This window comes from Cebus imitator, unplaced genomic scaffold (genome assembly GCF_001604975.1).
Source record: "Cebus imitator isolate Cc_AM_T3 unplaced genomic scaffold, Cebus_imitator-1.0 Scaffold145, whole genome shotgun sequence".
Taxonomy (NCBI): domain Eukaryota; kingdom Metazoa; phylum Chordata; class Mammalia; order Primates; family Cebidae; genus Cebus; species Cebus imitator.
The window spans coordinates 987,650-1,014,059 of NW_016107460.1; the positions used below are offsets into that span (position 1 = coordinate 987,650).

The window sequence follows — 26,410 nt, forward strand, 5'->3', positions numbered from 1 at the left end:
ATCTCTAAAACGTGGTAGGTACTTCCAAGGCTAAATGTTGCAAATTATCCTACTTTTTTTCTCTAATATCAACAGAACGGTACCCGATATGATGAAAAATAACAAAGAGACCTTACTAATTATCCAATCAAAGTCATCATCTTTGGGTAAATTTATATCAACACAAGTTAAAATTTTGTCCACGATGTTCCTAACACACGAAGCTTCCAGCTGAATTTCAGAAACGTTAACAAAAGTATCTTCCTTTTTTGCCTGTGAATGTTTGAGTATTGCTGTATTGTTGGCTTATCTAAACTACAGATAGTGGTTCTAGGCCTGCCCAAGGATCTTCAAGCATTGACGGCTTAATTGACGGAAAAAATAATTTTCCAACTCATTAGGCATTCTGTTTTCTCTAATACGCCGGGATCCAAATGGTGCGGATTTCATTGGAGAACCCTGGGGGTGGGTCTGCTGCTGCCCTGAGGAGTCTCCGAATTGCTGCTGGGACCCTGAGGGGGACCTGGAGTAGGAGCCAGGGTAGCCGCCAGGGTACGGAGACCCGAACCGGGCCCCCGGGAAGCTGCTGTCGTGTCACAGAGTGGCTGCTCCCGTAGGGGCCTAGACCGGGCCCTTCGGAGGCCTGTGGTGCGGACTCCCGTATCCATCTCGAGGAGAGGGCGGCCGTGGTCCGCCCCCACCCGGGTTGCCCTGCAAGTTGCTTCCGCTACCTCAACCTCCTCCACCTGGACCAGGGTAAGGAGGAGTCGGGGCTGAAAATTCTGTTGCTGCATATCAGGAGCCGGATCCGAAGTCCTCGCAGCCGCGTTCTCCTCTGCCTTAATTTAAATGTTCACCCAGGAGTTATTCAGGGGCAAATTATTTAATTTCCATGTATTGGTGTAGTTTTGAAAGATCTTGATACTGATTTCTGTTTTTGTCACACTATGGTCAGAATGTATGCTTGGTATGATTTCAAACTTTTTGAATTTATTGAGGCTTGCTTTGTGGCCAAGCATGTGGTTGATCCTAGAATATGTTCTGTGTGCACATGAGGATATATCTTCTGTGTTTGCTGGGTAAAGTGTTCTGTAGATGTCTAACAGGTCCATTTGGTCAACTGTCAAGTGTAAGTACAGAGTTTGTTAGTTTTTTACATAAATGATCCGTCTATTGCTGTCAGTGGGGTGTTGAAGTCTCCTGCTATTATTGTGTGGTTGTCTAAATCTTTTTGTAGGCCAGGAAAAAACTTGTTTTATGAATTTAGGTGCTCCAATGTTGGGTGTGTGCATATTTAGGCTAAGTCTTCTGGTTGGATTGTGCCCTTTATCATTCTATATTGCCCTTCATTGTCTTTAATTTTTATTGTTTAAAAATGTTTTATCGCTGGGCACAGTGGCTCACACCTGTAATCCCAGCACTTTGGGAGGCCAAGGCAGGCAGATCACAAGGTCAGGAGTTCGAGACCAGCCTGGCCAACATGGTGAAACCCCCGTCTCTACTAAAAATACAAAAATTAGCCAGGCATGGTGGCCGGCTCCTGTAGTCCCAGCTACTTAGGAGGCTGAGGCAGGAGAATCGTTTGAACCCGGGAGGTGGAGGTTGCAGTGAGTCGAGATGGTGCCACTACACTGCAGCCTGGGTGACAGAGCAAGACTCCATCTCAAAAAAATAAGAATAACATAAGAATAATGACTCCTGCTCTTTTTTGTTTTCCATTTGCGTGATAGATCTTTCTCCATCCCTTTACTTTCAGCCTGTGGATGTCGTTAGGAATGAGGTAGGTTTCTTGAAAACAGCAGACGGTTGAGTCTTGTCTTTTGACCTAGGCTGTCACTTTTTGTCTTTTGAGTGGGGTGTTTAGCCTGTTCACATTCAGGGTTAGTATTGATGTGAGATTTTTATCCTGTCATTGTTGTTAGTTGGTTGTTGTATAGACTTGTGTGGTTGCTCTGTATTGCCTACGGGCTATGTGCGTAAATGTATTTTTGTGGTAACAGGTTATTTCAGTTCCATGTTTAGCACTTTTTAAAGGATCTTGTATATGTCTGGTCCAGTTGAAATGAATTCCCTCAGTGTTTGTTTCTCTGAGGATTTTATTTATCCATCACTTAAGAAGCTTTTTGGTGGGATATGAAATTCTTAATTGGAATTTGTTTTCTTTAAGGACACTGAAAACAGATCCCCAATCTCTTCTGGCTTGTGAGGTTTCTGCTGAAAGGTCTGTTGCTGGCCTGATGGGGTTTCCCATATGTATAACCTGGCCCTTCTCTTCTGCTTAAGATTTTTTCCTTTTGCTTTGACCTTGGTGAATCTGATGACTATGTGCCTTGAGGACAATCATCTTATATAGTATCTAACTTGGGTTCTCTGCATTGCTTGGATTTACATGTCAACCTTTCTAGCAAGATTAGGGAAAGTTACATGAACTGTATCCTCAAATGTATTTTCCTAGTTGTTTATTCTCTCTCCTTTTCTCTCAGGAATGCCAGTGAGTCATAGGCTTGGTCTCTTTACATAATCCCATATTTCTCTGAAGTTTTGCTCATGTTTAAAATTCTTCTTTTTTGTTTGAGTTAGAAGAACTCTGAGATTCTTTCCTCAGCTTAGTCCGTTCTGCTGTTAATACTTCCAATTTTATTATAAAATTCTTACAGTGAATTTTTTAGCTATAGAAGTTCAGTTTGGTTCTTTCTTAAAATGGCTATTTCATCTTTCAGCTCTTGGATGACTTTGCTGGAATCCTTGGATTCGTTTCCAACTTTCTTCTGAATCTTGATGAGCTTCCTTGCCATCCAGATTCTGTTTTCTACATCTGTCACTTCAGACATTTCCAACTGGCTAAGAACCATTGCTAGGGAGCTAGTGGAGTAACAACTGGAGGTAAGGAGACACTCCTCTGGCTTTTTGAATTGCCAGAGTTCTTGTGCTGATTTCTTCTCATCTGAGAGGGTTGGTATTCCTTTAACTGTGGTGTAAGTTAAGTATAGTCAGTTGGCTGCATTTCTTCGTGTTTTCTGAGGGCCAAGGCTCTGTGCATGGTCTTTGTGGTTGAATTCTTACCTGGGTTTTACAGAAAGGTCTTAGTAAACTATTTTTGTAGTTTGGGCTGAATTCCAGTAGATGGCGCTTAAGAGTAATGGTGGGTAGATGGATCTTAGCCACATAGCGCCTTTGTATTTCCTGGTGTTTGTGGCTGTGCTTTGCGGTACAGTGGGAAGAGAGGTGACCACCTCATCAGGTCCGCTCCTGGGCCCTGGGGGAGTCCCTTCCAACCAATGGCACTGTGCCCATGTCTCTTTTGTCAAGGCTGTGGTAGGGAGATAGGCCACCCGTTTTCCAGCCAGCTGGCCCTGCAGAGGGAGGCACGCCCACTGCTGTGGTAGCCCACAAGTTCATGTAACTCAGTCCTCTCAGTACTGAGTGTGGGCTCTTCTCCTGCTCTAGTGCCTGCTACAGATCTCGCCTTGGCACTCCCAAGCTGCAATCTTGCAGGCTTAGGCTTTTTGTTCCCTCCTCAGTTTAGGGAGAGCAGGGGTGGGACCCCAGCAGTGGCAATGGCAGAGGGCCTGTCAGTTGCCTCTGGAGACTCTACCCCAGATAAGTGCAAAACCACAGCCAATTGGAGTGGTCAGCCAGGGTTGGGGCAATGTGCTGCTGGCCCCAAGCTGGGGGTCCTGCCCGAAGAGCAGGTGGTCAAGCAACCTGATCCAGAAGTCTGACCTCCTTTCTGTAGGATGCTGTGAGAAAGTAATCTTTATTCCCTCCCTAGCCTGGAGGAAACAAGGGCGGGTACTGTGGTGGCAGCAATGGCTGAGGCCTGTCAGTTGTCTCTGGAGCTCTATCCCAGAGAAACACAGAGCCACCACCAACTGAAGTGATCAGGCAGGACCTGTGCTGGGCCCAAGCCAGGAGGCACCGTGCCCAATGAGGAGCAGCAGGGCCAGGGACTTGTGTGGAAAGCGGTCTGGCTGCCTTTCCAAGTGGCAGCTGTGGTGTGCTGGAGGCCTGTAACAGCTGTTGGGCTTTTTGCTCCCTCTCCAGCCTGAGGGCAGCAGCAGCACAGGCTGCAGCAGTGCAGAGGGCCTGTTGGTTACCCCTGGGAGCTCCATCCCAGAGAAATGAAGGCTGTGACCAGCTGTAGTGTTCAGGTGGGTAGGATGGCTGCGATGGATGCCCAGGTCAGTGGGCCTTGCCTGGCAAGGTGCAGCAGAGGTGAGGCCTGCAGTCTGTTCACTCCTCAGCACCATGGATATGGCCCCTATCCTAGGGGCACACAAGAGACCTGGCCTACCTTGCTGGTTAGGCTATGGCAGCTGGTGCTGGGCTTCTCAGGGATCCACATTGGCTTGAGCAGTGGCTTTGCCCAGACTCCAAGTAGTTCTCTGTGGGGGGTAGGTGGAGTCATGGAGGACCTCCTGTGCCAGGGGATTGCAATGGTCCATGGCAGAAGTGTGGGTCCCCAGAAACCTTCATTCACTCACCCTTTCCCTGCTATAGGGAGCCACCCCTTGCTCTGCACCAATCCCAGGTGGGCAGCTGTCTTGCCTTCCTCCCCTCTGCTGGCCATGAGTCACCACTGCTTCCTTGATGAATCCCAACACAGCCTGTGGGACGATCAACCTGAAGAGCTCGTGTTCATTCACCACTCCGTCTCCTTTTGGGAGAGCTGCGCACACCAGCTGCTTCTGGTCAGCCATCTTGGCGCCTCAGATACTTGTTTTCTTAAGTAGAATTTACTAACTTGGAATAGAATCATCCAAAACTTAAGAGCAGAGTTTATTGTTATAAATAGAGAGATAGAAAGAGGTAGAGGGAGAAAGTAATTCTAGTGGGCCAAGTTCTGTAACTGCAGTGCACAGAAATGTTTTTGCTACCTTACCTATAGTGAAATTATTTTACATCAGGTGTCTTGCTGACAAAAAGCAATGCTTATTGCAATATAAAACCACTGCCTTGAAACACTGCTGTACAGAACTCTGTAACATTCCTGACAGTTGGTTCCCATCATGGATGTAAAGAACTTAAACGAAATTCATCAGACGCAAATATTAAGTAAATAATTTAATGATGATAGAACACTGAAATTTCTTTAGACACAGTATTTTCAAGTTATATTTTTGCCTGGAGTACAGATACGAAATGGCACAAACTGTACCCTGAATTAAGCAAACAGAATGAAAAAAAAATTCTCCCATTCCCCACTTCCACTTGCCTCAGACTATTTCTATTGAAGATATCTAGTGAAATCTCTAATGGACGGCCTGTGGGAAGATTTCCTGATAACAGGGCTAGTTTCTGGGCGCTGAGCATGGGACTGTGGGCTCTGAAGCAGTTTAACTCCTGTGGAAAGCCAGTCCCATTTCTATTTTGCTTCAATCCAGGCCTGGTCAGATAAAAGCACCACTCAGTAGCTACTGACCATTTACGTATGGGGAGAAAAGTAAAGTAGAAAAATGGTTTTCTCTTAAAGAAAAAGCAAATAGAAGACCAGCTGTAATCGCTCTCTGCAGCGCAAGAAACATGACAGGACAGAGGTCTCCTCCCTAGATGTCCCCCAGTATTTGTCAGCCTCTCACATCCCTGACCCTCTGGCTTCTGGCTTTGTGACTACAGTTGTCATAGAAGATTCATGGACAGCAAAAACCTTAAGGAACCTGGAGGTTTTGCACAACATGTACATCCTGCTGACAGAAACACATGTTATGGACTATTATTAAAATTGTTAGCCTGCTTGCATTCAGTTTACAGGCTGCTAAGGAATATTTTTTATTGGGAGAGACCCTATTGGTCTTAGAGCAGCACAAAAGGATGAAACTAACTTTAGTAATGACAAGAATGACCCTCTTATACCATATGGCCAAAGAATAGCTGCCCATCCCCAAGTCTATGGGGGACCAGATGAAGTATGGGGTTTTGTTGGTTGGTCAGTGAATTTTTGGTCAGTGAATACATACATAAGGCTTTTCTTATGTTCCATTGCTTTATAAAAGTAAATCACATCCCATATACAGTCATCATTAAAGCTGACTGCCAGTACCAAATGCAGAAGCTTCCAACACTGTAAAAGCATGGCAAGATGGGCTTCAGGATGAGTCAGCTCTGCCATTACTCACTGTGGAGTACAAGCACTGAGTTCTTTCTAGTTCTGTCAGAGAGGATTTCACCCACTGTCACTCAGTCACCAAACAGGGAACAAGGCTTCTCTTGGCTTTGGCTCTCACTGTTCCTTGGAAGGTGTTCTGATTGGTGGAGGCAGAGCAGACAGTGAGTGGTCCAAAGTGGATTGATGGCCCCAAATGAGCCAACAGAACACCCAGGAATCCTACCCAGGCCAGGACCCAGAGACAAAATGTAAGAGCTGTTGCTAGCCACATGGGTCTTTCATCAAAGCACATTGGTACCACCTACCACTCTTTAATCTAAAGCCCTTCCTCAATATAAAGCCCAAGAGGGGAAGTTCTCTGGGGGAGAAGGGAAGCTGGTAAGGCCATGCTGTTTCCCAAAGGCCTGACCCTCCAGGCCACCCCTAGCAATATAGTCAGTGTAGAATACGATCCCACCTAGAAAATGAATGGCACTATTTTAAGAGTAGAGCATCTTGGAGAAATCTAGGATGCCTACTCTGAAACTTTTACTCAAGTGTGGAAGCCACACTGGTATGCAGGTAGACTTTCTTACAAATCTAGATAGATATTTTAGTTTTCAAGCACCCCATGAACTTTTTCAAAAATTCAACCACTGGCCAGGCATGGTGGCTCACACTGGTAATTGCAACACTTTGGGAGGCTGAGGCGGGCAGATCACAAGTTCAGGAGTTCAAGACCAGCCTGGCCAACATAGTGAAACCCTGTCTCTGCTAAAAATACAAAAAATTAGCTGGTTGTGGTGGTGGGCACCTGTAATCCCAGCTACTTGGGAGGTCTGAGGCAGAAGAATCGCTTGAACCTAGGAGGGGGAGGCTGCAGTGAGCCGAGATCGCACCACTGCATTCCAGCCCGGGTGACAGTGTGACACTCTGTCTCAAAAAAAAAAAAAAAAATTTTAGCTGGCCATGGTGGCACATACCTGTAATCCCAGCTACTCGGGAGGCTGAGGTGAGAGAATTACTTGAACCCAGGAGATGAAGGTTGCAGTGAACTGAGATCATGCCATTGCACTCCAGCCTGGGCAACTGAGCAAGACTCCATATCCAAAAACAAAAACAAAACAAAACAAAAAAACAACCATTTAGAATAGTACACACATTAAGTAGACCCTACATCTAGAATGGGTTAAACAACCATTTATAAGCATCTTCATGAGAAATATCACCTCTGGGTTTTTCTGATAATATTTGAAATAATAAACATGGAACCAAACTGTATTTCCCTCAACACATAACTGTCCAAATTGCATATATAAGTAGAGGTTTACATAAAAGCCCTGACAGAACTATATTCGGCCTTTTGAATTAGGTGTATAAGGTTACTGACCACTCTATATTTTACCAAGGGCAAGAGCAGTGACTTTTCTATTTCAGTACAATTTTTGGCAGAAACGGTATGATGCAAAATAGAGGTTCTTCCGTAAAGTTTAAGATGTAGGGTAGAAGGGAAGACAAAAAGCAAAATTCTCAAGAAATCAGAATAACTTCATGCTCATCTTGTACTCCAGGAAACCCTGAGATGAACTGTAGTCCTCGGACACCTGTGCTTGGCTCAGCCCCACCAGGACACTTCAGTATGCTTCCAACTGGCTCATCATCAACTTCCTGCTATATTCATAGGCCAAAAAGAGTGCTCCATTAGCAGGGAATGCTCGAATCATAGTAGGCTTTAGTCCGGAATATAAGGCCATTATTCCTAGAAGATAAAAGGGCAATCAAAAAGACTGCAAGGATCCCTCCTTTGGGGATCCCCATGCAGCCGCATAGCACAGGTATATTTACACATGCAAATCCAGGCAAAGCGCTAAAAGCCAAGTCATGAAAGGACACATTTCCAGCTTTCCCTAAATAGACTAACAAAAACAAGGACAAGCATCAGGTCTCCTGGGAAAACTGACTGATGCTCAGGTAACATACACCAATTCCATGCTTGATTAACTCTTGGTACATGGATGGAGCAGAGTTGAGGCTGAGATGGCCAGACGGAGGTGGCAGCAGCTCTGCAGTTTCATCTGGGCAGTGACAAGAGCACCAACCTTGAAGCTGGAGACCTGTTTATAGTATTAGTACTGCCCAGGGTGATTATGAAGATTGAATTAGATAAGGGAAGTATAAGTCCTTTGTAAAACTTTACATGTTATACAAATAGAAGGGAGTCTACTACAATGAGTAATAGACAAGGTATCTGTGCTCTATTTGAGACACAAAGTTTCTGTGTTACTGTCCTCTTTCTTTTTACAATCAAAACAAGTTCATATCTGAGATGTTAAGATGTACACTAGATGCTGGAAAAACAGGTGTTTACTCACCTTCGTTCTTCACAACATTTATAAAGGTTCCGATAAATCCTGCCTGTTTTCCAGACATGGAAAGAACTTGAATTCTGGATTTGATACAATCCACTGGGTATACCGCAAGCCAGAGGCAAATCCCACCAACTCCACCACTTAACATCAAAGGCACAGGGCCTAGAGAAAAAAAAAATAGCAAATGGTATTTTGTCTCAAGAACAGCTGATGTGACACTTCCAGAGGTCAATGTAGTAATCGCTGCAGGTGGGTGTAAACAGAAATGCTAATGCTGCAGAATACAGTTCTTTGAGGAAGCTGTCAAAGCTCTTGTTACCAAGCTCTAAGAATTCAAGGTTTTGTTTGGTAGCCCAGGTCTACCCCTGGGTCTTGCCAAGTACAAGAAACTCTAGTGAGGATTATATTTAGTTTGGTCACTGAGGTGTCAAGGGCTGGCCCACGGAAACCAGCAGGCCTCCAGCTGGGTGGCAACCCCTTCCAGTAGGGAGAAGACAGGCCAAACACAATCTACGGCTTTTTCAACTTTCTCACTCTTAAGTATTTTAATAGCCCTGATTCTTCCTTTACCATTAAAAGCCAAAATTGTTTTTATTAACATAGCAGTTAAGTCTGGGAGCTTGACTAACCCCAGAACAGACTCAACATACTGAGGGAGATGATGATAAAAACTCACTCACTTATGTGAGCCCAACATTGCATGTAGTTGTACCAACCAGCTAAACATGATAAGCTACAAAGAACTATGGTTTTCACTGCTCTCAAAACACTATTAAGATGGTCGAGTTTTAAGCTTATTTCAGGATTATTTATAGGTGATTCCCCAATTGGGAAAGTAATTTTTGGACTTCTTCTCCCGTAAAATAGATCCAGAAAAATTAACAAACTTTATTCCAGTAAGGAAATTTGGGATGTACTGCTACAACCCCTGTCCTAAGGAAATTATCAAGCCTGGAGGGTGGGTGCTATTCACTGCCTGCCAACACGTTACCTTCTGGCATCCAGAAGCTTCCCTGTGCCAGATGGAGCCACCAATGTGGGGAGGAGAGCGCAACGAGCAGAGTCCACAGAAACCACACCTTCAGGGAGCAGACACCATCATAACCCACCGCAGTCGCGCAGACACATTTACCTAGTTCATCTTTTGATCTCCCTGATGCAAAAAATGACCGGCTCAGTTCATAGCCACCGAAGAAGAAGAAATAGCCCGGTACTTCTCGAAGTAAAGTGCTTGAGAGTCCATGGTAGAAGCCCAAGGGGCCATCCTTCCTAAGGATACTCTTGATGACAGACCACACGGTACTAGGAGACACAGAGAGGCAGACTCAGTTATAGCAGGTGGGAAGGAAGAATGGACAAGGGCATTTACAACCAATTCACAGATCTGATCAACCACTAGTAAGGAAGCAGCTGATTTTATAAATGAAGAGCCAGGAATTGAGACTAAAAGCCATCTTCTGTGGGAACGAAATGTCTCGGAGAGGCATAATTATAACAAGTTTTGTCACCTAAATTATTGGTAAAGAAATTTTATTAAAATAGAGGCAACGTTTCTACAAGTCAGATTATCAAAGATATAAAAGCTAATACACATTTTTTCAGTAGTGGATATATGAAAACTACAATTTATTTATAATAAGGAGTTGTCTAAACTCAGCAAGCATAAAATGGTATTGTATTGCCCGGTCCCTTATCACCGTGATTCCTATTTCCTCAATCTTTCTGATGTGTTTTTGGGAAATCTCTTCAGGTGTTTATAGGGTTTGTTTCGTTTTAGTGCAAAGAAATGAATAAAGGAGTCAATGTTATTTGAAGGTAAGACAAATTCTGAGAACAAGTTATAGCACCTGTCACGCAGAAGCATCAAGAATTTAGTTCTCAGAGCAGCAGGGATGCAGGAGAATTCTAAGCAGATCACAGCTCTGCTCCTGCAGTAGCCGGAACACAGGACACTTTGGGGGGCTGCCGGGGCAGCTTTATCCCTGCTAAGAACAGGCCAAGAAATCACACAGTCCATGCAACTTAATGAATCCCCCTCTCCCCACTTTGTTCTCAGAGAGCAGGGGACTTGGCTCAGATAGACAAAGGATCAAGTCCCAAGGTAATAAAGGCTACAGACGTTTAGTAACTACTTTCCTTCTGAGAGCTTCAGAAAGCACTGTCAGGTATTCTCCATTAGCCAGCCCTTTCTGTAGCATGGCTACATGGAATGTAACAAAGTAATCCAGCTCAACACAATTAACCTCCCTTCCAATCCAAGTCTCATCCCCAAGCTACCATACCATGTCTTGTGAGAACACTGCTAGACCTCAAATACAAAATCAACTGATAATTCAAGGCATCCATCTGCCTGAGTCCCTTGGATATAACTATTACTATCTTTTAATTACCTTGAATTACTTCCAAGGGACACAAGGGCAGCTTTCTGGGTGCTGTTAATTTCTATTTGTTAATCCAGACACAGGTTACAAAGGCACATAAATTGTGTCACTATTTATAGAACTGCATACTTGTGACTTACATGTGCATTCATGATACTACGTGTATATTTCAACAAGAAGTTTTAAAGACTTACACTCTTGGACTTGTAGGCAATGAATGTTAGATTCAAGTTGGTTGTAATGAATCTCAAGGGTGCAGAAAACAGGGCACTCTTCCAACCCCATTCTCACTGAGTGGGGACTGATCCCTGAAAATGGTCAATTTATCTACTGATCTTTTCCAGCAGATTTATAGGCTTTGAGTTAACCACAGCAATATCCTTGCTCAGAACTCAGCCAGATGTCAAGATAAATATGCAAGTTTTGCAATTAATAAAGATAATACTTTCCAATTCAAGTAAATCAAATTGTGTATGACACAGCACTCTCAGAGGATGAGAATGTTTTCAAGACTGAGCTAGAGAGTGATTTAATGATTTAAGAATAGCTCTGCTTACAAAGGTACTGATTAATGTTCTCAGAACTTTGTAGGTGTACTTGAAGGACTAAGGGTAAGCGGGGCAGGGAAAGTTACCTCTAGGATCTGGGGCAATCAGCCTGAATACCCATGTAAAACCTGGGAGTGAGCATCAAATACTCATCTCAGAATCCAAATTGGCACTTATGAAAGCTCAGGTCTCAGGCCAAGTTCAAAAGCCACCCACCATCTACCTCCAAAAATGGTTGAAGATCATGCCTTATGTTTCCAAGAGGCCAAAAGGGTATTAAGCTCCTGGCTTCTCCAGTTCTGGGGTGTTAAATATCTGTCTAAGACTTTCTAGGAGATGGGTGGTAGGTCCAATCACAGACAATCCTTTCAGAAAATCTCTGACTGATATGGGAAAGCATTCTAGAAACAGTATTTTGGAGTAGATAAATCGGCTTCCACATCTACAACAGTATAAAATGAAAAAACATCCAATACACTAGGGCAATAGAGACCTGACGTTTTTGCCCGAGTGGCACTTACTTCTGGCTTTTGGCTATCTTTCCTGATGTCTCCATCTCATACATGGTCTGCAGCCGGCACTTCACGAGCTCTGTGGGGCAGAGCACCAGTGCAGCAAAGGCAGAGGCAAAGGAACCAGCAGCTGCGTTCTGCAGATCACTGAAAGCACACAAGCAGACAGCTACCCCTCAGTTTCTTCATTCCTTTAGCACTTACCACATGGATGGCACTTTTATGATAATGCAGGGTAAGGAGCCAGGCATCAGGGCATGAACCTGTGATTTCAGCTACTCAGGAGGCTGAGGTGGGAGGATCACTTGAGCCCAGGTGTTCTAGACTGCAGTGCTGTGATTGCATCTGCGAATAGCCACTGCATTCCAGCTTGGGCAACACAGAGAGACCTCTGTGTCTAAAAAAATGATGAAAGGAAGGAAACTTGCATGTGCTGTTTCATCTGTGGATCCCACAACCCTGTGAGGCAGACAGCAGTACCCCAATTCCCTATGGGAAGTGACGCTCAGAGATGACACACAATGTGGCCAGTCACACAGCTACTAAGTAGAAGTGCTAGGATGTGAAGTCAGGTCTTCCTGACGGCAACATCCATATTCTTTTTATTACACACGGCGCTATGGACTGACTTTTGTCCCCGCAAGGTGATGATGTTAGGAGATGGGGCCTTTGGAAGTAATGAGGTATAGATGAGGTCATGTGGGTAGGGCCATTGTGATGGGATTAGTGCCCTTAGAAGAAGAAGCCAGAGAGCTGGCTCACTCTCTGCCATGTGAGGACACAGTGAGAAGACGGCTACGTTCAAATTAAGAAGAACAAGCCCTCACCAGATAGCAGATCTGCTGGAACCCTGATCTTAGACTTTTCAGCCCCTAGAACTGTGAGAAGTGTTTGTTTAAGCCACTCAGTCTGTAGTACTCTGCTACAGCAGCCAAAGCCAAGATACATCGTGACATGACAAAATAAAACTCCACAAAAAAACCTAAAGGAAAGGAGGAAAGTATTACCCATAGCCCCCCACTGAAAAACATGCCCTATTAATACTTCAGTGCATTTGCTCTAAGTTTTAAATAAAACTAGGTTCTAAGGCCATCCCTACATGCCCAGAGTCCAACCTGGAGCAACCGGTGCGATGTTAACTACCACAGATGAAAACCCAGAGTAAGCTTTTAATCAAAAGTTGCTGCATCGCAAAAAGATTTTCCAGTTCAGCTGATGACCAACCACCTCAGCAGCACAGAAGAGGGTAAAATGGTGCCACAGGAGTGGGTGAAGCCAGTACAAGTCTGCAAGCTCGATGGTATTAGGTAAAATGGCTAAACTGGAAATCTGCACTAGGCAGAGGGATAAATGCACACAAATACAAAAATAGAAGCATCCACCTCACATATGGATTTGGTACCAGCAACCAAAGGTCACCAGCAGGGCTGTGAAACTGGAATCCAGTAAGAGTTCAAGAATATGGGGAGGCCAGGCACGATGGCTCATATCTGTAATCCCAGCATTTTGGGAGGCCGAGGCGAGCAGAACGCTTGAGGCCTGGCCAACATGGCAAAACCTCATCTCTACTAAAAATACAAAATTGGCGTATTTTTGGTGGTGAATGCCTGTAATCCCAGCTACTCAGGTGGCTGAGGCACAAGAAGTACCTGAACTGGGGAGGTGGAGGTTGCAGTGAGCTGAGATTGTGCTACTACACTCCTGGGTGACAGTGAGACTGTTTCAGAAAAAAAACAAAAAAGAATATGGGGAAAAGTCTGAGAAGTTTTTCAGAAGAAAGACTTCTCTGGGAGTTCATGGTTCATGGGGGTCAAGACAGATCACTTCCAGCCACAGAAGAGTTTTGTGTCACAGGATCATGACTGGTATTTGGGCTGGGACAATCCTTCATTGGGCAGGAAGGACTGAACTGCTTCCCTGACACCCATTCAACGCCAGCATCATGCTCTCACTCAACAGCCACGATCACCCTCACAGATTTCCAAAAACCTCCAAGGGTGGGTGGGAATCTCCTCGGCTAACTACCTAGGTAGACATATAATCCCCTAACAATTTTTCTCTAAACTGTGAGCAAAGTACAGACAGAGCTACCATATTCAGGAGTACTGAAGTTTTACCAGTGTTACAGATTAGTATAAAATCAAGGTAGTCCCCAGTTTTGGCCCTGCTCTGCTAGTCCCTGGTGGTCCAGCTTCTGTGCCATGGCCAGCTGCAAGGGGAGTTTCCCAGAGGCTGAGCTGGCCTCAGATACACCCAAGTCTTTCAGAAGGCTTGGCTTGGAGTAGGGGTTTCTTTCAGGAGGAAGGCATGGCTTGCAGTATGGACTTCCTATTGATGTTAGAGAATTAAGACTAAAACCATTAACAAAGGAGAACCAGGTACACAAATGTACTTGCATACACTTTTATGGGGTGTAGAAACCATCCAATGCCGTCCAGACCATTCCTTCCCCCCACTTCACTCCTTAGCAGCCTGTTAGAACCAAAGCTTAAAATGGTTTCTGCTGTCTTTCAGCTAGCCTCAGATCCACAGTTGGCCTCCCTCAGGGACACTCTGTTAACCTGCTGACAGGCAATAGTCAATTAAGGGCATTAATCAGGGTCTGCCAGGTTTGCCAGGACAAAGGTGGCAGTCAATAAATGTAGAAGTCTGTTGAGTTTAAAATATAATAATGCTCAGACATCCGAACAAACACCAAGCACATTATTATAGTGCAAGGACACGGCCAAATCAGATATGCAGTGGACTTTGGCTTTCTAATGAATACTTTCAACGACTGGTGCACAGAATGAGGTGCATGGGCCCCTGGTTCTGTATGTAGTATAAATGTGTAGAACTGGAATTGCAATGGTTATAGGTATAGGATGGGATTTTTTTTCTAAGAAGTATCCGTTCGTCATCTATTCAACAAACATGTACCTGAGCAATCCTGCTGTGTAAGACCCTGTCCAGCCAAACATCAAAGTAGAACAACACTCTGGGACATGCTGAAACCAGGAACAGACAAATATTTACAATGTGATTGCAGAAATTCACCACAGGCTCTCACAAGCAGCTCTTTCCTTTCACTGCTCCCGATTAATCTTCTCTCTAAAACTGACCCTTACAAAATATTCCAGACCCCCAACTGTGGTCTGACGGAAAGGCGACTGGGCAGGGGCTCAGAGGACGCGAGTTCAAGTCCTTGGCTGGGTGACCATGGGCATGTCAATATCAGCACCTCAGTTCCTCCATCCGTAAGAGAGAGGTAACATCTGCCTTGCTGCTCTCACAGGACCACGGTGAGGGCTATGGAGACACGATATACAGGTCAGAACTTTGTAGACTCTAAGGGAGCATTTCCCCAACAGGTAAGAGGCAAACACTGTTCCTCAGGATGAAAAAAAAAAAAGGCCCCAAGCTCAAAAAACATGAGTGCTGGATTAGATAAGGTTAATCGGGATGCTTTCTTTACTGCAAAACATCCAAGTATCTTTTTTTTGAGAGACAGGGTCTTCCTCTGTTGCCCAAGCTAGAGTGCAGTGGCGTCATCTCATTGCAACCTCTGCCTTCTGAGCTCAAGCAATCCTCCCACCTTAGCCTCTCCAGTAGCTGGGACCACAGACGTGTGCTACCATGCTCAGGTAAGTTTTGTAGTTTTTGTAGAGACGGGCTTTTGCCATGTTGCCCAGGTTGGTCTCAAACTCCTGGGCTCAAGTAATCTGCCCACCTCAGTCTCTCGAAGTGCTGACACTACAGGCGTGAGCCACTGTGCCCAGTCTTAGGCATCGTTAATGAACTAAATAACACATACATTACATAAAATAAATGTATCCAGAGTGATTCTTCATGAGAGAGACACTGTGACGTATTTCCCAACCCTTTCTTAAGGACCCCAGCAATTCAGTGTTCTGAAAGCAGTGTGGGGAAATGCAGCTATAAGGTATTAGATTGTTCTCAGCAGAAAAACAATATGCTCTTACCTGTCCTTCACTTTGTTCACAGGATAAGGAAACAAGAAAGTGGAGGGGGAGGCAGGGCCAGATCCCCAATGGTTTCACTCATGCAAGACCGAAGTCACTGTCTATCCTGTGGGGGGAGAGGCTGCTTTGCTCAGAGGACAGAGGTCTTCTCCAGAATCTCACATGGCTGCTCACCGCATCCCTGTCTTCTCTCCCCATTTTGTCCTTTGCAAGAAAGGTGAACTCAAGTCCAGGCCTTCTCTAATAGAGTATCTCTCCTTCAACAAGGAACAAAACTACAGTCGCCTGTGGTTTTGCTTCTGTTCAGTCTCCATCATGACATGCCACACTCTCCTGGTTTGTGCCCTGCTCGTTTCTTTACTGCCTTCCTGCCTACCCCTTCTGTGCTGGAGGGTCATCCCATCCACACTCAGCCCTCCTCGCTATCTATACTGTCTTCATGGGCAATCGTATCCAGTCCCAAGCCTTTAAAAAAACCAAGCTCTACCCATCATGGTGGAATTCCTGCCTATAAAACGCCACACCCTCAGACCTCCAGGCACCTCCAGAGAACACTGCTGAACGCAAGGAACCAAATTCAGTTGTGTGGGTCCTGCAGCTGCAATCGGGTTTCGAACTCCTACTGAAATAAATGAGACTGCCCTTTGCAACCCTGAAGCTTATATCATAATTTTATGTGATTTAAAATAAATCAATGTTCAAAGGAGGGAGAGCTAAGCATCCCAGTGATTTCCAAATTCTCTTTAGTCTCTATATAAGAAACACCCAAGGCAAGACCAAGCACGAGCCAAAGTCTCATGTTTTGGGGGGATCTGTACAGAGAAAGGTGGATTCCCTGGCGTCTTCTCAGACATTTCTGACCCCTCCTAAAACTCCTCAAATCTATCTGGCTCAAACTCTTCCAATGCTCTCTGCATTTTGCTTATGAAAGAAAGGCTAAAACTTGGATCACAAGCGGCGTCTATGGTTTTAGTGCAGCATGTCTGCTGATGAAAGGTAGCACTGCCAGCGGCATTTGAACAGCATTCTCCTGAAGAAAACGGAAACAGAAGCGCAGTTCGTTCTCGGTGCTGCATTATAAGCAGGTCTCCTTCATGGACTGCACGTGTGGTTTCCAAATTTTATATAATGGCAATGTATAACTTCATAAATAAAAGGAAAGCAGTTATGTTTTTAAAAAGGAAATAAGACTGAGAATATTAAAAAAAAAAAATTAAAAACAACAAAAAAAGGAAAAAAAAAAAACTAAAAAAAAGGGAAATGTTCCTCCACATAAGGCATCAGTAAAACTGTCACAACAGATTAAAAAAATTTTTTTTTGTTATTATTTATTTTTTTTGAGACGGAGTCTTGCTCTGTTGCCCAGGCTGGAGTGCAATGGCAGGATCTCGGCTCACTGCAACCTCTGCCTCCCCGGTTCAAGCGATTGTCCTGTCTCAGTCTCCTAAGTAGCTGGGATTACAGGCACATGCCGCCATGCCTGGCTAATTTTCTGTATTTTTAGTAGAGACAGGGTTTCACCGTGTTCCCCAGGCTGGTCTCGAACTCCTGAGCTCAGGCAATCCAACCACCTCGGCCTCCCAAGTGCTAAGACTACAGGCGTGAGCCACTGTGCCTGGCCAGATTTTAATTTCTGATTTTTGTAGAGACAGGGATCTTGCTATGTTGCCCACACTGGTTTTGAACTCCCAGCCTCAAGCCATTCTCTTGCCTTTGCCTCCCAAGGTGCTGGGATTACAAGCATGAGCCACCATGCCTAGCCAGTTTTGTGTTTTTTAAAAAACAAACAAAAAAAGTGTGTGTCCTTGACTCACCTCAGCTTTGCCTGCTTATCCAATCCAGCCACTTTCCGTACCACCTGCTGGCAGAAGCCGTAGCACATGAAGAGGACGGAGTTCTCGGCAATGTTGGCGATGAGTGCTGGGCTGGTCCCCTTGTAGAAGCCGCGGAAGCCCACCTGGGAGTAAGTCTTCAGGCAGCAGTCGGTAAGGCCTCGGTACAGCTCAGGGAACGTCTGCATCTTTACTTTCATTGTGTCGAAGGGCTGCCCAGTCAGTACACATGCTGTGCCCCCTGGAATCAGGACAGAAGACTGCTCTAGTATGAGGCTCTGGTTTCATTATCCATGGAAAGAACGCACAGGCCCTAAAACTTACCTCTGCTTCAGTTCTTTTCAACCTCTTTTCCTCCAAAACCTTCCAGCATGTCCAGTAAACAACGTATAGCAGGTCCTTAATGTGCCTGGCACCTAAATCCCACCCTGAAAGAGCTCCTGCCAGGCAGGGGAGAGAGGCAGGCCCAGGGTGCAACAGTGCAGTGAGCATGCAGGAGCCTGGGCAAGAGCGTCAGAGGAACTATGGCTTTGCTGCGAGATCCTGACAAGCCGTGTAACTTCTGAGCCTCAGTTCCTCATCCATGCCACCTCACAGGGTTAGCGCGAGGATTAAATAAAAATGGAGAAGACAGGCTTAGCACAGCGCCAGCTACATAAGTGGTTAATAACCAACAGTTACTGTGTGTGCAAGAGACGGAAGCCACAGAAAGAGGGGAAACCTGGGAAGCCTTCATCACTCACTTTGCCTAATGCCCAGTGGGACTGATCAGACCCAGCACCATGGAAAGGAAACAAGGAGTCTGGCTAATTAATCCCCAAAGAGCGAAATATTTCACTCTACAGAAAAATCTCATTTGAACTCTACCAATTAATAACATGTATTTAGATAGAGAATGGACTGAAATTTATTTATTCTTAGTTTAAATCCTTTATTTATATACTTTTATAAGGATATTAAGGCCAGGAGCAGCTGGCTCATGCCTGCAATCCCAGCACTCTGGGAGGCTGAGGCAGGCGGATCACCTGAGGTCAGGAGTTCAAGACCGCCTGACCAACATGGAGAAACCCTGTCTGTACCAAAAATACAAAATTAGCCGGGCGTGGTGGTACATGCCTGTAATCCCAGCTACTCGGGAGGCTGAGGCAGGAAAATCGCTTGAACTCAGGAGCCGGTGGTTGCAGTGAGCCGAGATCATGCCATTGCACTCCAGCCTAGACAACAAGAGTGAAACTACGTCTCAAAAAGAAAAAAAAGAGAGAGAGAGAGAATATTAAATACAGCAAAGTCTACATTGCACAGAATCATTTCTTTTCTTTTTTTTTTTTTTTTTTGAGATGAAGTCTCACTCTGTTGCCCAGGCTGGAGTGCAGCAGTACAATCTCAGCTCACTGCAACCTCAGCTTCCCAGGTTCAAGTAATTCCTGTGCCTTAGCTTCCCAAGTAGCTGGAATTATAGGCATCCACCACCATGCCTGGCTAATTTTTGTGCTTTTCATAGAGATGGGGTTTCACCATGTTGGCCAGGCTGGTCTTGAACCCCTAGCCTCAAATGATCCTCCTGCCTCGGCCTCCCAAAATGCTGGGATTACAGGCGTCAGCCACCATGGCCAGCCACATGAAATCATTTCAATAAAAATTCTAAACGGAAGAAAAGGAACGAACTGTAACCACCCTACAATATCCTCAGACCCTGCAACAGGGTCAGCGTCATGGGAAGTGCCAGTGGTTAGCACTTACCATCTCCCCCTGAACCCAAGAGGAGCTTTTAACGCTTCATCAAAATGCAAAAGAAGGCTTACAGAAAATATTTAAGAGATCTACTTCCTGACTTTGACATTATACATAGTTATTCCATCTAAACTCTAGAAAGTGGAATTAGGGAAAGGGACATTAAGAGTAACAACACCAGACAAGGGACCCAGGGACCACAGTCCTGCCCTGTCTTCACACCATCTTGCTGTGGAACCTTGAACAAATCAACTGCCCCTCTCTGGGCCTTTTTCTACATATCCAATGAGCATTCAAGCCATCAAGGTCTTTTAAAGCCCCTCTCTAGCTCCAGCATTCAAAGACTCCAAGATCCTCAAAAGTGGGAATCTACTTTCATTTGCATTCCGTGAGGCTCACAGTGGAACAGAGGTTTTGGTGTCTGTCACTGATAGGGACCTCCTCTGCCCAGCGCCAACCTATAGATCGTGTCTCGCTCCCCTCCCCATCCTACCCCACAAGGAAAGGGCTTTGTTGTCCTCAGAGGTTAGACTACCCACAGCAGCTCTACCTCGGTGAGGGGCATCCCTGTGTCGCCAGCACAGGGAGAAATACCAGTCCAACAGTGATGGGGACAGTAAGTGTCAGTACATATAAGGGCCCAATACATGTTCAAAACTTGCCCACCAGCAAATACCAGGCCCACAACCATCCTGTGGCAATTTCTATCTTTCAAACTAAGTGTAAATTCTAAATGTGGTACCCAAATACCTGTATGCACATAAATGGGAAAATATAAACTTTTTTTTTTCCTAGTGGATTCTTGATGTGTCACCCAGGCCAGAGTGCAATGGTGCAATCCTGGCTCACTTCAACCTCTGCCTTCTGGGTTCATGCAATTCTCCTGCCTCAGCCTCCAGAGTAGCTGGGGTTATAGGCATGTGCCACCACACCTGGCTAATTTTTGTATTTTTAGTAGAGACGGGGTTTCACCATGTTGGCCAGGCTGGTTTTGAACTCCTGAGCTCAAGTGATCCACCCGCCTCGGCCTCCCAGTGCTGGGATTACAAGCATGAGCCACCGTTGCCCAGCCAAAGATAAACTTTTTAATTCTATCACAATAGGTTCTAGATCTTTGACAGACTGCCTAAAAAGACATAAAATGTCAAAAAGGGAGACTCTCTCATGTGGCTAAACACCCTCCTACTGCAGACATAGAACTGAGCTCAAAGAGCATTCATGTGCTGGCGAGAAGCAGCCAGGGGCAGGCAGATGGTTGCACCATTCTCAGGGTCAGCGTCCTCCCCAGTGTGGCGTGGGGGAGGGCGGAGGGGCCTGGGAGGCTGTAGCCTAAAGGCATGCAGTGGACTAGAGACTACTGGGCGGACCCCTGCCAGCCTTCAGTTCCCTGAGTGTCTGGGGTCCGGACGCTCCTTGCGGGCTCTGCCCTGGGAGAAGTGCTCTTACCCAGGGCTCCTTATCAGCGACTAGGATGAGTTCTCTCCAATCTTCCTCATTAGCATACCTTGGCTGACCTTTGGCTCATGGAAAAACACTTGGCACTTCTCTGAACAATTTCTTTTTCACAACTGAGCAAATGACTGATGAGGTGACCACACTCGTGACCATACTCATCTGTTGGTGGTCAGTGGGGAGGTATGTTGGACAGGGAGAGCACTAGGCAACACCTCCTCTTGCCTCCCTACTCCAGGGAGCTGCAACTACTATGAGATCTAGGAGGCCAGGGTAGTCCAGGGTTTCCCTCTGGGCAATCAGCATTCCAGCCACTCTTCCTGCTTCTGGACTTTGGAGAACTAAATTACCACCATGCACTTCCCATTCCACCACACGCCTCAGCCTGAGGGCCTTGCTCTTCCTGCATGTTCAAGCTGATCTTATTTTTTCTTTTTTGAGACAGTCTCACTCTGCTGCCCAGGCCGCAGTGCAGTGGCGTAATCTCCGCTCACTGCAATCTGCCGAGCGGGTTCAAATGATTCTCCTGCCTCCGCCTCCCAAGTAGCTGGGATTACAGATGCCTGCCACCGCGCCCGACTAATTTTTGTATTTTTCGTAGAAGTGGGGTTTCTTCATCTTGACCAGGCTGGTCTTGAACTCTTGACCTCATGATCCACCCACCTCGGCCTCCCAAAGTACAGGGATTACAGGGGTGAGCCACTGCGCCCAGCCTTAAGCTGATCTAAGGAGTAGCCTGCACAGTGCCAGCACTACCCCCTTGTCCCAGGCAGCACCTCCCTGTGCCGGGGGGGGCCTCAGCCTGCCCTTGGGCTCAGGCCCTAGGCTCAGGTTAGCTGACATTCCCAGCAAATCCTACAACTTCTCCTCTCCTTTCATGGCTCTAAGACACAGTCCATTATCAGTCTCATTTTTAAAGACGTTTCTAAAGAGTGTCCTTTCTTTCCCAACACTAGCAGTGACAGTAAGTGGTGTTTCCAGGAGACGCCACGGTGTTATTTTTGCACTACAAGGGCTCTGAAGACTGCCAGGCTTGAAGTGAAGAACCACGCCACCTGCACATCCCAGCCAGGTGACAGTGGACAAGGGGCTTCACCTCTGAGCTGTTTTCCAGCTGTAGTGGGTACATTCCACCCCTCACCCTGACTCAGAAGGTATTAACAATAATGGACACGTTCTGCCTCCACCTTCTGCCACGCTCTGAACAATATTACACTTCCATCAAATGCATTCATCCCAAAGGTAACGCACATCGCTTCTGGAGGGAGAAAGGTAATATTTTCATACCACTTTCATTTGATCTCATTTAGAAGGTGCCTGAGGAATGGAGAAGACTGGGTTTTCTCTGGGATTATAGTTAGGCGTTGCTTAATGATCAGGACATGTTCTGAAAACTGCGTCGTTGCACAATTTTGTCACTGTGCTATCATAGAGCATACATACTGACCCTAGATGGCATAGCCTACTCCACACCTAGGCTGAACAGTGTGGCCTGCTGCTTCTAGGCTATATACCTGCACAGCATGTTACTGTACTGGATACTGTAAGCAACCGTAACACAGTGGTATTTGTGTATCTAAAAGTCTCTAAACACGGAAAAGGTATAGTAAAAATATGCTGGTATAATCTCATGGGACCACCATCAGATATGCTGTCCATCACTGACAGAAACATGGTTATGTGGCACATGACTGTACCTGCAGCCCCCGCTGTGAGGTCAATGGCAGCCTGGATAGCGGGATTGGACTTCATATTTGCCCACTCTTCTGCTGGTTTCCGTGGAAGGCAGCTCTCTGGAGCTTATGACAGGCACCACATATCCCTGGGAGGAGACAAGAGTTCACCATTAGTCCAAGTCTGCAGCTTCCTGTTCTCTAGGCCTGCAGCCAAATTACTGAACCTAAACTTCTGGGAGCCATGAACTGGGCTCTACATTGCTCCAAAAGAAAGAGGCTCAGGGTTTCGGTGCAACTTAGCAATTGCCCTCTAGAAAGCTCACAGATCAAAAAGCTTCCCTGTGTATCAATGCAACAGCCACCAGCAGCGCTTCAACCAACCTTTCTGAAGACTGAAAAAAGGAACACCAAATAAGTAAACCAATCACAGATGTACCAAACCACATCAGACTTGTATTTTAAGAGGCCTACGTTAAGCCATCAATTGAACAGGCTCAGTTCTAAGTTCAGACAGCAGCCTGTGCTGGATGCCTTAGGGGATGTCACAAGACATTAGGACTGGAAAGGAGCGCCCAGGCAGCCAAGGATGGGAGCTGCACCCATGATGACACACGCCTTGGTGAATGCCTGCTCTACCTGGCAACGTGGCCCCTTCAGCCTCTACAGCTAGGAGTCCTCATCTGTACAAAGTGAATAATAAAAACATTATCAAACAAAGGATATCACAAAAAGCCACATGGGACCGGTGGGATGCACCACTGTGCACAGCATCAGGTGTTCTTAGAGCAAGGCCCTGCACAGAGCACCAAACATGTTCCTATCACCACACTCCACTAGCCCTTCAACTGTAAACGTGCACAGCAGTTGCCTGGGGGCCTTGCTAAATAAAACGCAGCTTCTGATTCAATAGCCTTGGACAGGACCAGAGATTCTGCCTGTCTTGATGAGCTCCCAAGTGAGGTGGCAACTGCCAGTCCACAAACTCACACTTAGAGATATAATACCTGGGTCATTGAGTCCAAATTGCTTGATAACCTAGAGCACTTCTTAAATATCCAAATTGCCAGGACTTTCTTCTGGAAATCTTGATTCAGTATGTTTCGGTCGGAGCCTTGGATGTGGGGAAAACTAGAATTTCTTTCTCTCCCTTTTGACAAAAGTCAACTACTGCTGAGGCAGGGGCTTAATAAATGTTGACACCAACTCAACAACTAATTCTGTATAATTTTCAAAAGGTGTCACTAACTTATTTGTGAATAATAAGGAATAATTTATTCCTCATCACACTGAGGAGCCGAGTGACCTGTAGTGCTGGATCAGAGATGAACACCAAGTACCAAGTACCTTCCTAACACCAATGTCATCCATCAACAGAAGACATTGTCCACGGAGAAGTTTTTTCAACTTCTTGAAGCATTTTGCCAATGATCAGACTTCAATAATCTTCCTTTATTTACAAAAAACTTAAAGCCAGTGGCAACAAAGGCACAGTACTTAATAAAGCAACTAAGTTAGAAGTGCAAGACACCGATTTATATGCTGTTGATAGATTTGGAGAGACAGGACCATTTACTAGGCTGAAAAGGTGGTGGCCATCTGGTATCTTCCTAAAAAAGTTTATCAGGGTCCTAATCCCTTTCTAGAAGGCAAGGGGCCTGGACTGAGACAAAGTCTTATCCAAGGCCACACAGCTAGTCAGCGACAGATGATTCAGTTCAAAGTCCTGCCCTTTCAGGTCTGTGCCTACAAACCAACATTTAATCTGACTATTTCAACCTGGCCAAAAGCAACATAAAACACCCAACCGTGCATTTTAGGGGAAGAAAAAAAAGGAGGCAACTAAGAAGACAGACGGGCAAGTCCAGTGAGGCCTCCCAGATAAACCTCAATGCACTTATTTCTTTTGGCACAGACACTTCCTTCTTCACTTTGAAGGAAAGTCACATCACATTGCACTCCATCTGTCCATGTGAATTCAACCCCGTTAGGTGAGCCAAACTTAAACACATTAAATTCTACAAATAGGCCGGACATGGTAGCTCACGCCTGTAATCCCAGCACTTTGAGAGACCGAGGTGGGCATATCACCTGAGGTTGGGAGTTCGAGACCAGCCTGACCAACATTGAGAAACCCTGTTTCTACCAAAAATTCAAGATTAGCCGGGCGTGATAGTGCATGCCTGTAATCCCAGCTACTCGAGATGCTGAGACTGGAGTATCAATTGAACCCGGGAGGTGGAGGCTGCGGGGAGCCGACATGGCGCCATTGCACTACAGCCTGGGCAACAAGAGCGAAGCTCTGTCTCAAAAAACAAATAAATTAATTAATTCTGCAAATAGCCACTAGTAGAATTATTAGGATAGAAAACGATGATGGGTACTAACAGATTTACTCAGAAGGAGTAGGCAACTAATTCACATTGTGTGTAGCTCTGGCTCGGAGAAGACACAGGGCTTGGAGGAGGCAAGACTGTTGGGCATGAATTAAAATGGATTTATGAGCTTGCTGTAGCACTTGGAATAGAAAAAAGAATCTTTTCAGCGCCTTTGACCCCTCTCTCAAATTACACCAGGGTGCGACTGAGGAACAACAGCGCCAACCGCCCATTCTTCTCGATCCTTGGGGAAATTAACTTTTTTTTGGAGTTGAGAGTCAGTAGATGAGGCTGCATTTTCCACCAGGGAACACGAACTGCTGCGGGAAGATCCCAGCTTCTGGCTAAAGCTGGGCGGTAGCAGGCGCCGGCCAGCTCGCCATCCAGTCCCCAGAGCACGGGCTGTAAGGCGCCGGGATGCAAACCGGTTTTGCCGCCAAGGACCCGGCTAGGCGCGTCTCCTCCCGGGCCTCGCAAAGACAGGTTAAAAAGACGACTTCCAACTTTCTCTGCCCGGCGCTGAACGCTTTCCGCCCCTGCCCAGCCGCCCACTCTCGGGCAGCCCGCGAGTCTCCATTCAGAAGCCGCTCCGTGCTGCCCAGCGCCGGCGCCCCGGCGGCCGAATGACACGACTTGGGGGCAAAGGCGGACAGAAGTTCCCACCAGGTGGGGACACTGCGGGAAGAAGGCCCACGACCCCGAGATCCTCCGGCCACCCCGGCGGGGCACCCGGGGGCGGGGAGGGGTCCAGCGGCACGTGCGCGGCGGCGCTGGCCGCTTCCCCAGCCGCCCGGGAAGGTCACGCCGCCCGGACGCCGCGGCCCGCCCCGCGCCCCGCTCCCTCCGCCCCGCGAGCGCCCCGCAGCTGCAGGCGCCGGGCCGGGCTGCGCTCACCGCCGCGCCGGCGTAGCCGCGTCCCGCTCAGGTTCCGCCGCCAGCTCTCGGCTCCAGGTCGCCGGCCCGGGCGGCCACTTAACACCCACGTCGGCCGCGGCCGGCCCTCCGCCCCGCCCTCCGCGCAGGCAGCCCCGGCGGCCGCCCCGCCAAGCTCAGGAGCGCCCCTGCGGCCGGGGGGCGGGCTGCGCGGGGCCGCGCCCGGGCCGGGACCCGGAGCCGCCGCCGCCGCCGCCGCCGCCCACCGGCCCTGCCGCCGCCCCCCGCACGGGAAGCGGAAGTGGGCGCCGGGCCGCCGCGCGCCCAGCCCAGCCCGCCAGTCGGCGTGGCGCTGCCGCTGACCCTAGCGAAGCTGGAGGGCAGGGCCTGCGGCTCCGGGAACTGTCCCGTCTCCGGGCTCCCCGAGACCCTCTGTGAGGCCAGACCCTACTTAGCCCGGAGGGCTGGAGCTGCGAATGTCAGTGGTTGAGAGGACTTATTTTTTAGTTAGTTTGACCTTGTTGGGCGGCTAAGGCCTTATTTATAAATTATATTTGAGTACAAAATTATACTCAGGATTCAAGGCCCTAATGTAAAATCCAATTGAGTATGAAAATACAGGAATTCGCCGGGCG

The 26,410-nt window shown here is 46.8% G+C and overlaps 1 protein-coding gene and 1 pseudogene across 6 annotated transcripts; both read right to left on the bottom strand.

The window, feature by feature from the left end:
• Positions 1–148: 148 nt before the first annotated feature.
• Positions 149–6,088, bottom strand: LOC108313847 (annotated as a pseudogene).
• A 1,156-nt stretch (positions 6,089–7,244) lies between these two features.
• On the bottom strand, positions 7,245–25,533 carry SLC25A15 (solute carrier family 25 member 15). Of its 6 annotated transcripts, XM_037743451.1 has the most exons (8): positions 24,913–25,533; positions 22,549–22,673; positions 17,993–18,108; positions 17,651–17,928; positions 11,884–12,021; positions 9,566–9,735; positions 8,437–8,595; positions 7,245–7,823 (listed from the first exon to the last, which is right to left on the bottom strand). In XM_037743451.1, exons 2-8 carry the CDS (start codon positions 22,601–22,603, stop codon positions 7,699–7,701), a joined length of 1,041 nt encoding a protein of 346 aa, XP_037599379.1. In that variant the 5' UTR covers positions 22,604–22,673; positions 24,913–25,533; the 3' UTR covers positions 7,245–7,698. The 6 variants fall into 6 exon arrangements, with proteins under 6 accessions (XP_037599379.1, XP_037599380.1, XP_037599381.1 ...); XM_037743452.1 differs by lacking the exon at positions 17,993–18,108 and having other exon boundaries at positions 17,651–17,909; XM_037743453.1 differs by lacking the exon at positions 11,884–12,021.
• Positions 25,534–26,410: the final 877 nt, after the last annotated feature.

Bases quoted from the DNA above. Each gene is read 5' to 3' on its own strand.
- SLC25A15 (XM_037743451.1), bottom strand. From the start codon at position 22,603: ATGAAGTCCAATCCCGCTATCCAGGCTGCCATTGACCTCACAGCGGGG. The intron at 18,109-22,548 runs GTACAGTCATGT...CCTGCCTGGCAG, and splicing joins CCTCACAGCGGGGGCTGCAG to GAGCTCTTTCAGGGTGGGAT. The intron at 12,022-17,650 runs GTGAGTCAAGGA...GTGTGCTTTCAG, and splicing joins GATAAGCAGGCAAAGCTGAG to TGATCTGCAGAACGCAGCTG.